This window comes from Myodes glareolus, chromosome 19 (genome assembly GCF_982192425.1).
Source record: "Myodes glareolus chromosome 19, mMyoGla1.1, whole genome shotgun sequence".
Classification (NCBI taxonomy): domain Eukaryota; kingdom Metazoa; phylum Chordata; class Mammalia; order Rodentia; family Cricetidae; genus Myodes; species Myodes glareolus.
This window is the reverse complement of record NC_142044.1, coordinates 61,057,568-61,070,706: the sequence shown is the minus strand read 5'-3', so window position 1 is coordinate 61,070,706 and position 13,139 is coordinate 61,057,568. Positions and strand designations below refer to the sequence as shown.

The 13,139-nt window shown below is 42.5% G+C and overlaps 1 protein-coding gene across 1 annotated transcript; it reads left to right on the top strand.

Annotated features, from left to right (window-relative positions):
- The first annotated feature begins 10,552 nt into the window (after positions 1-10,552).
- On the top strand, positions 10,553-12,799 carry LOC146891012 (olfactory receptor 10AD1-like). Its single transcript, XM_085678434.2, has 2 exons — positions 10,553-10,677; positions 11,803-12,799. Exons 1-2 carry the CDS (start codon positions 10,553-10,555, stop codon positions 12,797-12,799), a joined length of 1,122 nt encoding a protein of 373 aa, XP_085534560.2.
- Positions 12,800-13,139: the final 340 nt, after the last annotated feature.

The following is a 13,139-nucleotide window of genomic DNA, read 5'->3' as shown; positions in this document are numbered from 1 at the left end:
AACCACAAATAAGAACATCAAAAAACAAAACCCTATTGACTACCCAGAAACCATTTGCAATTATACAAAACAACAATCTTGAAACTTAACCATTATTTTATCTTTACAGGATCCCATAGAAAGAACATTGTCCCCATGACAGCTGGAAGCAATTCTAGAAGATGACATCCCCTCTCCCAACAAAGTTATAGAGTTGGGGGTTGGTGTGGAAATTGTGTAATCCCGGAGATCTCATAAAAAAAGAGGGAAAACTAAATGGGATAATAAGTAGATTAGTGTGAACTTACTCACACTAATAATAGTAGTGAGTAATAGAGTGAATACTTGTGAGCTGTTATTTATAGACAATTTACACCTATGCAAAGTTATTTTGCTGGATTGTGTGCATGCATGTTTATAACTCTAAGACATTTTGTATAATTGATACAATTTTTAGGATATATTAATCATATTGCATTATACATTTCTACCTCTAATCAAGATACTTATACATCATTTACATTTTGAGATCATTGTCCTCCTTTACTGCATAGTTGTTTAAAGATTGTTTGATATTCTGATATGAAGTCTTAATCTTTAAGTTATACAGGTATTAAGTATTTTATGCCAATAGTCATTCATGTTTGCTATACTTTTAGTCAGACTAATTAGGTTCTTTAGACACATAGAGATTGTATTCTGCATAGGTAGGTAATCTTCAACTACTTCAAAAATCTGTAGAGCATGGCATTTAATAACTTAGGATCGATCTATTTCTGAGAGAGTGTTGAGCACCAAAGACACTCCACTTGGAGTTTGTTTTCTTGGCACAACTGGCTTTTGGTCAAGGAACTGTCCATTCCTTGACCACTGACAAAGTGCATGTTGTCTGGACTGGACAAGCAGGAAACAAGAAAAAGACTGCCAAACCTTGCCAAGACAGGATCAGATGGTTCTGAAAATTTTCCTGCCTCTGAAAATAGTCTGTCAGTTACTCTAGACCTTAGCCAAAGTTGGTTGCTTCAACATTGCAAATGAGACTTTGAATGATTGCTCAGGTAGCCAGTTGTCTCTGTCAATTACTGCACATTTTGGAAGCTGTTTGATTGCACTTCCTGCCTGCTCGAGTAATATTATCTCCCTTCTCAGGCCTTCAATGGGGTTGAAGATTAGTCATAGTTACCTTCCTCTTATGATCTAGCCAAATCATTTCCAGTATAAGACTTATATTCCTTAGGATAGAATGTTTATTAAAACATTTAGCATAGTGTATATAGTTTTGTATTGGGTTTGGAACTCTCTTATTTAAACAAAAGGGGGAGGTGTTATGGGAGCTACTTCAGCCAATAGCCTTTAAGATACCAACCCACTTGGGCATGGTCTCTTATACTATAATTGCCAAGGTAAAGCATGTGCTCACTCTGTTGCTGCTGGCTGCTGGATTCAGTTTCTGTTCTCTGTTCATGCAGAAGACTGTGATCTAGGACTGTGATCTGTGAGTCTATCCCTAAATAAATAGCCCCTTATAATATGCAGTTCTGAGCTACTACGGGATTATTTTGCAACTTCCATCTTCAGACCACCTAACAAAACACTCAATACCAGACATGAGATTTTAAGCTATTATCCAGGGATGTCTAAGAGACTCCCCAAAACATACAGCCTATTGCTATTTCCCTTGGTTACCACTCCCCTGCCCCCAGAAAGTGCAATATTAGTCCCTATTGAAGACACCATGCACTTCAAAAACAGGACCCAGAGGTCCCTGAGCTGGAACTGACCTGAATGACTGAAGACTAGTGTTCATGGTACCAGAAGGTGCCATGCAATCTTCCAAAGGAGGGAGGCAACCAATAGTCTTACTCGGCTATGACATCTATGAACTACATCAATAGCCAGCATGGCACCATAAACCTAAAGGTACTGCAGTGAATTGCACACCTTGGTGGTAACAATTGCTCTCTAACTGGACTTAAGACCAACTCAACAAGAGGGAAACCATGCCTGGTACCAGAAACCTTGCTAACTACTCAGCGCTAGTGGATTCATGGCTATTGGAAGAGAATCTACAACCATTAAGTTGCCAAACTACCATAATCCCTTACAATAACCTGTACATTTTCCCGTATATCCACAGATAAGTGTAGTCTTCACCAAGGAAACTTCTCCTTGAAGCAGATAGAGACCACTACACAAAACCACAATCAATAAAGAAGCAGCGCTATGGTACCCAATCTAAATGAGTACATCTACAAAACACTCCCACACCTAAGGCTCAGGAAATATGGCACAAGAGGGCAAAAAGATTGTAAGAACCAGAGGATGAATGTAGCAGGTTTTCTTGAACTGCCAGCCCCCAAATCTTGATGGGAAACTTATTATTTATGAACACTTGGCCGTAGTTTAGGCTCGTCCCACTAGCTCTTATGTAACGTATTTTAACCTGTTTCTCTCTCTTCACCTATGTTTTGCCTTGGGATTTTTACTTTTCTTTCATTATGTATGTCCTACTTTCTTACTTCCTCTATGTCTGTCTGGTGGCTGCCTGCCTGACTGGTCCCAGCATCTCCTTTTCTTTCTTCCTTTCTCATTCTCTCTTTAGCCTAGATTCCTCCTACTTATTCTCTCTCACAGCCAGCCCCACCTATCCCTCTACTAACTAACTATTGACTGTTCAGTTTTTTTATTAGACCAATCAGGTGCCTTAAGCAGGCAAGGTAAAACAAATGTGATGTGCCTTTACGTAGTTAAACAAATACAGCACAAACAAATGACACACAGTTTACCTACTCTTCTGTGATACTGTTTCTCCTAGCAACATCGAACTATACCGGTAAAGTCTCATCAACCTGAGCACCCAAACATGAACAAACAATGATGATACTAATGAGCACCAAAGTGAATGTGTAAAAACCCATGAGGCCTTAATCCTTCACCAAGAACTATAGGCAGCTGAGGAAAGCTGAGAGCAGGAGAGATGGTTCTCCTCAGAGAAGAGTATACCAATTGGTTGTCCAATGCCAAGTGATCAGTCTTGGAAACATATACATGAAGAACATTATATGGATGTAACAGGCTATATTTGGTAATATGTACATATATTTGTGCAATAACAATTTATGAAAAAGAGGTCATGATTTGGGAGAGAAGGGAGGGATATGTGGAAAGGTTTAGGGGGAGAAAAGGGAGGGAGAAATGATGTAATTACAATCTCAAAAATATTTTTAAGGAGTTAAAGGACTCCCTGACTTGAAAGTGGGGGTGCAAGGATCGTATTTTTCAGGTTTCATGGCTACAGAAGAACACAAATTTTTCAAGAAAACTTGGGAGTATGTTTGGCCCGCCAGGCCACTTGCCATGATCATGGCCTCACAGGGGAGCCTTAAAAAGGACCAAGTAAAACTACACCCCAGGGACACACTTGGAATGGTCAGGCCTCAAGGATGGATAGTTGGCCTTATTACAGATGGCTGCCATAGTAACCAAGAAACTGTTGTCTGTCTGTGGGAGGGGTAGGAAGAGGGAGAGGGCTCACGTGTTCAGACAAGCACACCTGAGAGATAGGAAGAAGGGCAGAGGGGAGGAGCCCAAGTGCCCAGCCCTATAAATGCACAGCTAGTCTGCAGCAAACACCCTGCACCCTCAGGCTGAACCTCTGGGTTCCTCTTCTGCATCCAAGATCAGCACGGACAATGACCTCATCAGCATGTCCCAAACCCCAGGGTCAAGGTCAGTGAATGAACTCTCTTCTGCTGTGGAGATGACCTTGTCTCTGACCCTGTCACCAGAGCCAAGCATTCTCTGGGTTTCTCAGCATTCACATCACACAGGGCTCTATACTTGGTGGCCATTGAGAGAGGTCACAGATTTGGCTCTCTTGCTCAGTTTCTCCCTCTCTAGAGTCTACCAGAGTCTCTGTTGTCCTGAATCTTTCACTGTGCCCCACAGTCCTCTGTGCTCCCTCCATCCCTGACATATATTCATCAGGATCTCAATCTGTTCACCTGCCCTCCTGGCTGGGTCAGACAACCACATCACTTCATCCACAAGAAGAGCTCCCCTGTCTTGCTGAGTCCAGTTTCAGAGGCTGGAAAAGAAGAAACCCCAGTTCAATCTTTCTTGCTAGAAGTGGCTCGCTAGTTCCAGTTCTATATCAGTACCCAAGCATGGGAAGCCTCTGCCAGTCTCCCTGACTCTCCATGTTGGGGTTTTGCCTCATTTTCTTCTCCTCCATAGGTGGAGGCTTCTGGAATCTCTCCTACTGTGCTTCTCTGTACGGACCTGTTCATTTTCATGGTTTTCATAGCTCGTTATATTTTGCTCAGTTGAATTCCTTGGTTTTTCACCTTTCCTTCTATACTGTTTTTTATGAGAAGCCTCCCTCTCTCTGGTTATAGCCTCTCAGTTTGCTTCCCTTATGCCTCTATCTTTATCTTGGTACATCTTACTACTTTTTATTTATCTGATACTTTTTTCCTTCCTTCCTATGGAAAGGGAGGCTAGGAAGCGGCTTATGGATGGTTCTCTTTCAGAGATTGTGACAACAAACATGCCTTCCGCATTTTGTTGGGAATTTTCCAGGGTCAGGGACTGGTGTTTGTGATTTCTATCAGAGCCAGAGAAGAGGAACAAGTACAGAAAACAAACACACCAACAAGTGAGGTGTGCAGAGCTACCTGAGATGAGAAGCAGACAATGATTGGGTGGGGGAGTGGAGAAGGTGGGTGAGGTCCTCCCTTCTCTAGATGTCTATAGCAGCTATGGTTTGTGAATGAGAGGTCAAGCAATCTTTGAAGCAGTCCTTTGATGTGTGAAGTGAAGTCATAGTGTTGTGCCCAGACCATGACCCCCAGAGAGAGACCACCAGAGAGGCCCAGACTGTAATAAGCAAGGTTTAATCAGCATAATACAAACATGTTTGGAACTCATCTCCATCCCCGTTACAACAAGGTAGAGAGGAGTTGTATCTCCTCCGTGGGGTAAGCTTTTAAAGGCATAACTACAAAGAAAATCCTTGAAGATGCTTTGGCATGGGTACAAGGACTTTTGCTCCCTCACATTCTGTTAAGTCAGCTTTTTTTCTTGTTTTTAGGGAGGCCACTGTTCTTGAGTTAGGCCATCTTTATCAGCCTGTACCAGGTGGCTGGCTGGGTTGAACTAAGTGACCTTGTGCTCAGAATATCCTGGGTGGGAGAGGGGAAGGCCACTATCTTCCTGGGAAAACATTCTGCTAGAAAATTTCTTCTTGCCCCTTTGAGAATAAGGGGTGAGGGTCCCACAACAGGAAGACGAGAGAAAACTGAATCAAATCTAATTATATGATCTTAGTTCATCTTCATTTCCTAGGAGAAAAGCAAGACAGTCTGTCAACTAACCCCTAGAATTGAATTTCAGTCATGCCTAATCCAAACCAAAGTCCCTCTGCCTCTACTGGGGATGGGGTTAAAAGTGGGGTGTTTTTTTTTAAATATATAAACATTAATGTATGTTATTTTTTAGTGTAAAGGTTAGCTTTATAGGTCATTTTTAAATGATTACATATGGGGAAAGATTATATATTGAAGGAAATAATGACCCTTAAGGCACTTGTCTTGAAGTAGCAATGTCATTTTAGTTTGTGCATCAAATCTGACTCAAAATAAGAATTTTTCATTTATAAATAAATGTTACATATATTTGTGCTATGAAACATGATATTTCTTAGTCAGGTGTGATGGCACACACCTTTAATCCCACACTGGGGAGGCAGAGGCAGGGGGAGCATTCCAAGTTCTTGGCCAGCCTGGTCTACACAATGAGCCTCAGGGCAGTTGGAACTGCTTAGTGAGAGCGGCCTCAACAAACAGATGGTTCTTTCACATGTTTGTCTATTTTCTGAAGTTCTTGAGATTGCAACCAGAGCTTTGCCCCTATCAGGCAGGTTCCCTCCTACTGAGTTGCATCTCCAGTACACCCTGATATTTTCATATGCCTGTATATGAAACAAGACTAAACTAAGCCAGTTGACAAATTCTCTCCTCATGAAAGTATCCATTTGAGGTGAGGATGGTTAAAAACAATTTGCTCAGCAATTTTCAAGTGTATAATACATAATTATTAAATGTAGCCGCCATGTTGTACAATAGATGTCATGGATTTATTTCTCGTGCTTATCTCAAGTTGTGTGTCTTTAGAGCAATCTCTGCCTCTGTTCTGCCTCGGAGGACCACCTCTCTGCCATCTGTGCCCTTGACACAGAGTTTTAGATGCCACATAGTAGTGATAGCATATGGTATTAATGAATTAATATCTATTGGTTTCATGTGCAATATTCTTTGTTTAGTCCATGTTATCCAAAATGAAAGGATTTCTTAATTTTTAAGGTTGAATTATATTTTCATTATTAATTACCACATTTTAAAAATGTCTGTTAATCAATTGTTGATTGATACAATCATTAATTCTGCTTAACTATTGTAAACAACACTAAATTGAACACTGTAGTATATATGTATCTTCAACATACCAATTTAATTTTCTTTAAGTATGTTGAATCAAATGATACATATATTTGGAATTTTTCTGGGAACCCCCATAATGTTTATTATAACAGCTGAACTCATTTTCCCACCAACAATGTGCAAAAGGGGGCCTTTTTCTCTACATCCTTACCAACACTTCTCTTTCATATCTTTGTTGATGATTTTATTTTTAATTATATGATTTATTTTTATTGTATTAAGATTTACTTTGAATTGTGCTTGTGTGTTTACACACGTGCATGCTTATGCATACATGTGAGCCTAGCATCTGTGGAAGAGGGTATCAGATTCCCTGGAGCTGGAGCTGCAGGCAGCTGTGAGCTACCAGACAAGGGTGCTGGGAATTGAACCCGGGCCCTCTAGAAGAGCAGTGTACATCTTAATCGCTTAGCTATCCCGCTAGTCCTGACTTTATTTTTATATATAATTATATGTATATGTGGAGGAGGTTGTGCACCTGAGTGCAGTGGTCACAGAGACCAGAGGAAGATGGCAGCTCTCCTGGAGCTAAATTACAGGGGCTTGTATGTCACCCTATGTGGGTGCTGGAAACCAAATGTGTCCTTTGCAAAAACAGTTCGTTCTCCTGCCATCACTCCAGGCCCTCTTTCACCTCCTCTTACAACACCATTTTAGCTGGTGGAAGTCAAATGTCACTGGAGTTATAGTTTACTTGCCTGATCATTGGTAGTGTTAAACTTTATATTTTCATTTGCCTGTTGAGAAATATCTATTCAAGTCCTTTATCTATTTTTTATCTAATTAAATTGCACTCTCTCTCTCTCTCTCTCTCTCTCTCTCTGTGTGTGTGTGTGTGTGTGTGTGTGTGTGTGTGTACAGCGTTATACATGCTCATGTATGTATGCATATGTGTGTGCATGCACATGGAGGCCAGAGATGCGTGTCTGGTGTCTCCTCCGTTTCCTCTCCATCTTAGCTTTTCAGTCTCTCTCACTGAATATAGAGCTTGCTGACTCAGTCAGGACCCACTAAGGTCTCAGATCTTTCTGTCTCTCCTCATCTTAGGAAATTTGTCAAGAATCTGAGCTTCACGCTGGCATATGGTGTTTCCCACAGGTCTGGCCTGTAGTATCCCCCTTTGTCTTCGGTAGTCATGGATGGAGACTTCACCCATAGCTCACTGACTCTGTGCTGTCATAATTCAGAATATGGAAGGCTTCAGAATTGTTTCCTTTTCAGGATCTACCATATATTGTGATTAGCTAAGGGCTGCTTTTCATTACAACCCAAACTCTATCATATTTCATTGTTTATAGTGTATTTTTATATATGGGATAACATTAGTTTAATAATAATTACTTGGAACTTTGAGGGGCCCAGTAAGTACTTACTGCTCTTTCATCTTGTGTTGGGTAAACTGAAAAATATGGGGGAGGGAAAGAGTCAGCAGAGAGAGGGGGTCAATACATTACCTTTGTCAACAACAACAACGAGCCTACATGGGCTTCTGTGTGCCCACTGTTAGGTAGGCTTGCTTATTCCCCAGTCACTGGCAGCACCAGACAGCACCAGAGCATCCTAAACAGGGGCAGCACCCAGCCTAGAGAGCACAAGAAACAGGTTTAAAAAAAATAAAAAAATAAAAAAATAAAGTTCCTGTCCTCTGTCCTCTGTGATAGAGTATAGCACAGGAAGGCAGATGATCCCTGTCATGTGGAAGGAAATAGCTAACCTGTAAGAGAGGCACCTCTCTTCCCCCTCCTTCTTTCCCGCTTACCAGTGTCCACCACTTTATTCAACTACCTTGTTATGTCTCTGGTTGACCAGCTTCCACCTGCATAGCTGATCCCCCAGTTTAATTGCTGCTCTTCTGAGACGCTCTTGGACAATCTGGAAGTTCCTATTTTACTTGCAGATGGTTCTGCAATGATCAGAACAATGGGTCAGTTAAACCAACTATGACAACACTGGACCCAGAGAGAGCTGGTTCTCGGTTCTGTTCTACTGCCAAGCCACGTGTGGCTTCATTGTCCAATATAACTTATCAGCAAGTCTTCAATGAGATTAAATTGCCTCATTAAGGGATATTAGCAAACTGCAGGCTCAAACAAAATGATGCATATGAACTACTTGGAAATTGTTTCTAATTTAAGAGACCACACATCCTCCAGTCTTTGAAGAGGGAATCAATACAATTGTGAATGCTCCTTTTTCCCTATGCAGCCTGCAGAGGAAACTATGATGTTCTTCTGGTGTAGTGAAGAAATCCCACAAGTGTCTTGTGAATGCGTACAGAGATATCATGTATAAAGCTATGGATGTTGACCACCATTACTCTTCATGTAAACCACTGTAAATACATTTCAAGGCTAAGATTAGCTGCAGAGGATGTAACAACACTTTCTACCATTTAGTTTTGAATTTTTAAGATTTATTTTAGACCTGAAGAGATGGTTTGGTCGTAAAGCACACTGGCTGCTCTTCCAGCAAGCGTAGCTTCAATTCCCAGCACCCATATGGTGGCTCCTAACCACCCATAATTCCAGTTCCAGGGGATCTGATGCCCTCTTCTCGTATTTATAGGGACCATGCATGAAAGCAATACACAGACATACATGTATGCAAACATCCATATACATAAAAGGCAAATTTATTTTTAAAACTAAACAATTATTTATTTTTAAACATTTATTTTAAATAATTTATTTATTTTTATTTCATGTGCACTGGTGTTTTGCCTGCATGTATGTCACGTGAAGGTGTAAGATCTCCTGAAGCTGGAGTTACAGACAGTTGTGGGCTGCCATGTGGATGCTGGGAATTGAACCCAGATCCTCTGGAAGGGCAGCCAGTGCTCTTATCTGGAGCCATCTCTCCAGCACTGTTTTGTTGTTTTTGATTGTGTGTGGGTGTGTGTCCACATGTGGGTGTGTGCATTCGAGGGCGAGAGCCCACGGAGGCGACAGGCATCAGACCCACTGAAGCTGAAGTTACAGATGGCTATGAGACACCACAGTGGGTATGGGAACCAAGTCATCTCGCCAGCTCCCTCTGCAGTTCATTTTAAGACATTCTTTGTCAGAATAATATTTTTTGAGAGTAAGAATATTTTTATTTTGTTTTGTTTTGTTTTACAATAGAGATACTACTATATGCTGATCTAAAACTAGAGAATTGACATTTTCTTTTTCTTATACTTTTTAATTAAACAGAAGAACATAGGGATTTTTAAAGAAAGCATGGACACAAAAACTATAAAGGGGCAAAAAGGTCAAAATACACAATATGAAAAGCAAGCCAGTAAGAGTGAGCATTACCCAATGGCAGTATGAGGCAGATAGCCCTCGCTGGTTCTATAGTGCCCTGCACATGCAATGTGGTGTGTTGTTTAAGAATTCATTTGTCTATAATAGCATAGGTGTCAAAGAGCTGAAAAGGTCACCAGATACCACTGTCTTCCAGAGTGGCCCACCAGCTCAGACCCCCCTCCCAGGAGCAGCTCTTCCTCAGACACCCTGCCATCTCTCTTACTGGTGACAGTGACTCAGTGACAGCAGGAGCAGCAGAGCCACAGGATGAGGTGGGTGTGGTTTGTTCTCTACAGTCTCATGTCTTCACACAGATGCCTGACTGTCCAGCTGCTGATGGCACCTCCCAGGGCACTCACTGCTGGCCAGCACAGAAGGTTATTTCTTCTCAGTGAACTACAGGCAAGCATGTGTTCATTAGTGGGGCTCAGTGAGTCCTTGTGTTAGAGTACAACTTCTTCTTAGCCAAGTCCAAGAATTCTATAGATTGTAGTTAACGACTTGTGTTGCCCAATCATTAGCTTGGTTTCAATGTGTCTGAGAGTGGAAGATTTGGGGTCCATATTAAACTATGCTCTCGGTCCTTCCCTTCCCTCCCTTTCCCAACACTCAGAGTAGTCTTAGACACCAGAACTTTCCAACATGAAGATGATAGGATTGGGCCCAGCTGATGCCTTGATCAACTGAGAAGCCTCACTTAAAGGGAACTTAGTGCTTCACGGAGAGAGAAATGGAAGGAACTGGGCAAAGGGAACAAAGGGCTCACAGAGAAGGCTGATGGGAATGGACAAATCAGGAACTAGACGAAAAACTGGCAGTGAGAAGAAAGCTAAGCAGGAACACATGGTCCCTTTACGCACATATGCTACATCTAACTCCAAACAAGATGAAAAGTACAAAGACTTAATGTGAGCATGGTGGCTCCCCAAGAGCTACAAGGTCTCTACAGATGTACCGTGCACACCACTTTCTCACAGAGGCAAAAGAATTGGCATGCATGTGCCTTGCACACAGATGCTTTCACACAAAGATGGTTGAATTGTTTCTACCAAATAGTGGGTCAATTCCAACTGCTGAGGGAAAGGTTTTTCCTGATTTAAAAAGAAATACAAGCAATGATAATCAAACGCGTCCTCCAGCATGCACTGGTGTGGCTGCAACTACTCCCAGAGAGTGAGACTGAAGAAAGGTGTGGAGAGGCAGCCATGGCTGCATCAAGGAACCCCTCGGTCATTCCCACCCCAGAGACAGTTTAGTTTCCCCCCAAAACGTCAACACATTTACCACCTCAAATTAGGTACAAAAAGATCAAACGCTGTCCTCTTCTAGAAAATACTACCTTCATGTTGGCTATAATGGCATCTGCCATAATTCCAGTACTTGGGAAGTGGAGGCAGGGATCCAATGCCATCCTTGGCAATGCAGTGAGTTCAAGACCAGCTGGTGCTACACGAGATTTGGTCTCAAAAAAGAAAGAGTGGTGGGCAGAAACAAAGGGAGGGGAGGAGGAGAAAAAGAGATGGAAGGAAGGAAATTAATTGAATGAAAAAAAGAAAAAGAGTATAAAATATGCCTTAAATCTCTCTCAGGTCGGTCCTACAAAGGACCCTCTTTAAGTCAATCACCACCATCCTTCTAGCACACACTCCACACCCCAGTTTCTTACCTTTCCTCATCTCACCTGAGTACCAGGCATAGCTAGTCTTTCCCCTCTGGATGCATCCGGCTGTAAGCAGTCCTTTGATGTTGAAGGACCTGGAATACATGCACCATTTCACAGGGCATCTTATCAATCCAGACTAAAGGGGTACCAGCTCTTCCTCAACTTCTAAAATGAGAATGTATGTATAGAGCCTCTGGTGAACCTGGCATTTCACTAGGCCATTATTCACAGATTTACCAGTGATTGCCAGGTTCCAAAACATTGACTGTCATCCAGGATAAGCCTCTTGCTGGGCTTCTGGGTCCAGGGATCATTTAACCTTCCACACAACTGTGCCCTTTATGTTTCTCCTGCCCCCCTCCTCAAACAGGTCCCAGACAGCAGACCTGAGAAACAGCAGCACAGTCTCGGAGTTCATCCTCGTGGGCTTTGAGCAGAGTCTCCCTTCCACACGGGCATTGCTCTTCGCCCTCTTCCTGGCTCTCTACAGCCTCGCCATGGCCATGAATGGCCTCATCATCTTCATCACCTGGACTGACCCCAGACTCAACAGCCCCATGTACTTCTTCCTTGGACACCTGTCTTTCCTGGACATCTGCTTCATCACCACCACCATCCCACAGATGTTGGTTCATCTGGTGACCAAGAACCACACAGTCTCCTTTGCGTCTTGTATGATCCAGATGTACTTGGTCTTTCTAGTGGGTGTGGCCGAGTGCATCCTCTTGGCTTTCATGGCCTATGATCGTTACGTTGCAATCTGCCACCCACTGAACTATGCCCAGATCATGAGCCCTCAAGTGTGTGTCAGGCTGGTGTGTTCTTCCTGGATCTTTGGGATGACCAATGGCATCTTTCTTGAGTATATATCATTCCGGAACCCTTTCTGCAAAGACAACCATATAGAAAACTTCTTCTGTGAGGCCCCCATAGTGATTGCTCTCTCCTGTGGGGACCCCAAACTCAGCATGAAGTTGGTTTTTCTTGATGCCATTGTGGTGCTTTTCAGCCCCATGGTGCTTATTGTCACCTCCTATGCCCGCATCCTGGTCTCCATTCTTAGCAGATCCTCTTCCTCGGGTAGAGGGAAGACATTCTCCACGTGTGCCTCCCACCTGACTGTGGTCATCTTTTTGTACACCTCAGCCATGTTCTCTTACATGAATCCCCGCAGTACGCATGGGCCTGACAAAGACAAGCCTTTCTCCCTCCTTTACACCATCATCATCCCTATGTGCAACCCCATCATCTACAGCTTCCGCAACAAGGAAATGAAGGGGGCCATGGGGAGAGCCCTTCGGAGAGGCAACCTGGCTTCAGCTGCACCTGCCCAGAAGGAAACCCTCTGGAGAAGTTTCTTTCAGTGAGGGATGGAAGGTTACTTTTCCCAGCCCTTGCTTTCCAATTCTGTAACGGCACAAGAAAAGAGTGTTTGCAGCCTCCTTGGCACTAGGCTCAGACCTGGAAGTTCCTCCTGACATCTAAGGCTCATTTTTTTCCCACGAACTTTCCTGAAGAAAATGTGAGGCTTTCCTGAATTTTTCCTCTGTGTTCCTCAGGACTCAGTGAATAAGTGCACTTAACTCTACCTTGTTTACATAATTCTTTTACATGCCATCACTCAGGATAATTTTTGCACATATATTTAGGAATAAATAATCTTTCAATCTTTTAATAAGCCATATTAGTTGTGTTTTAGAATATATT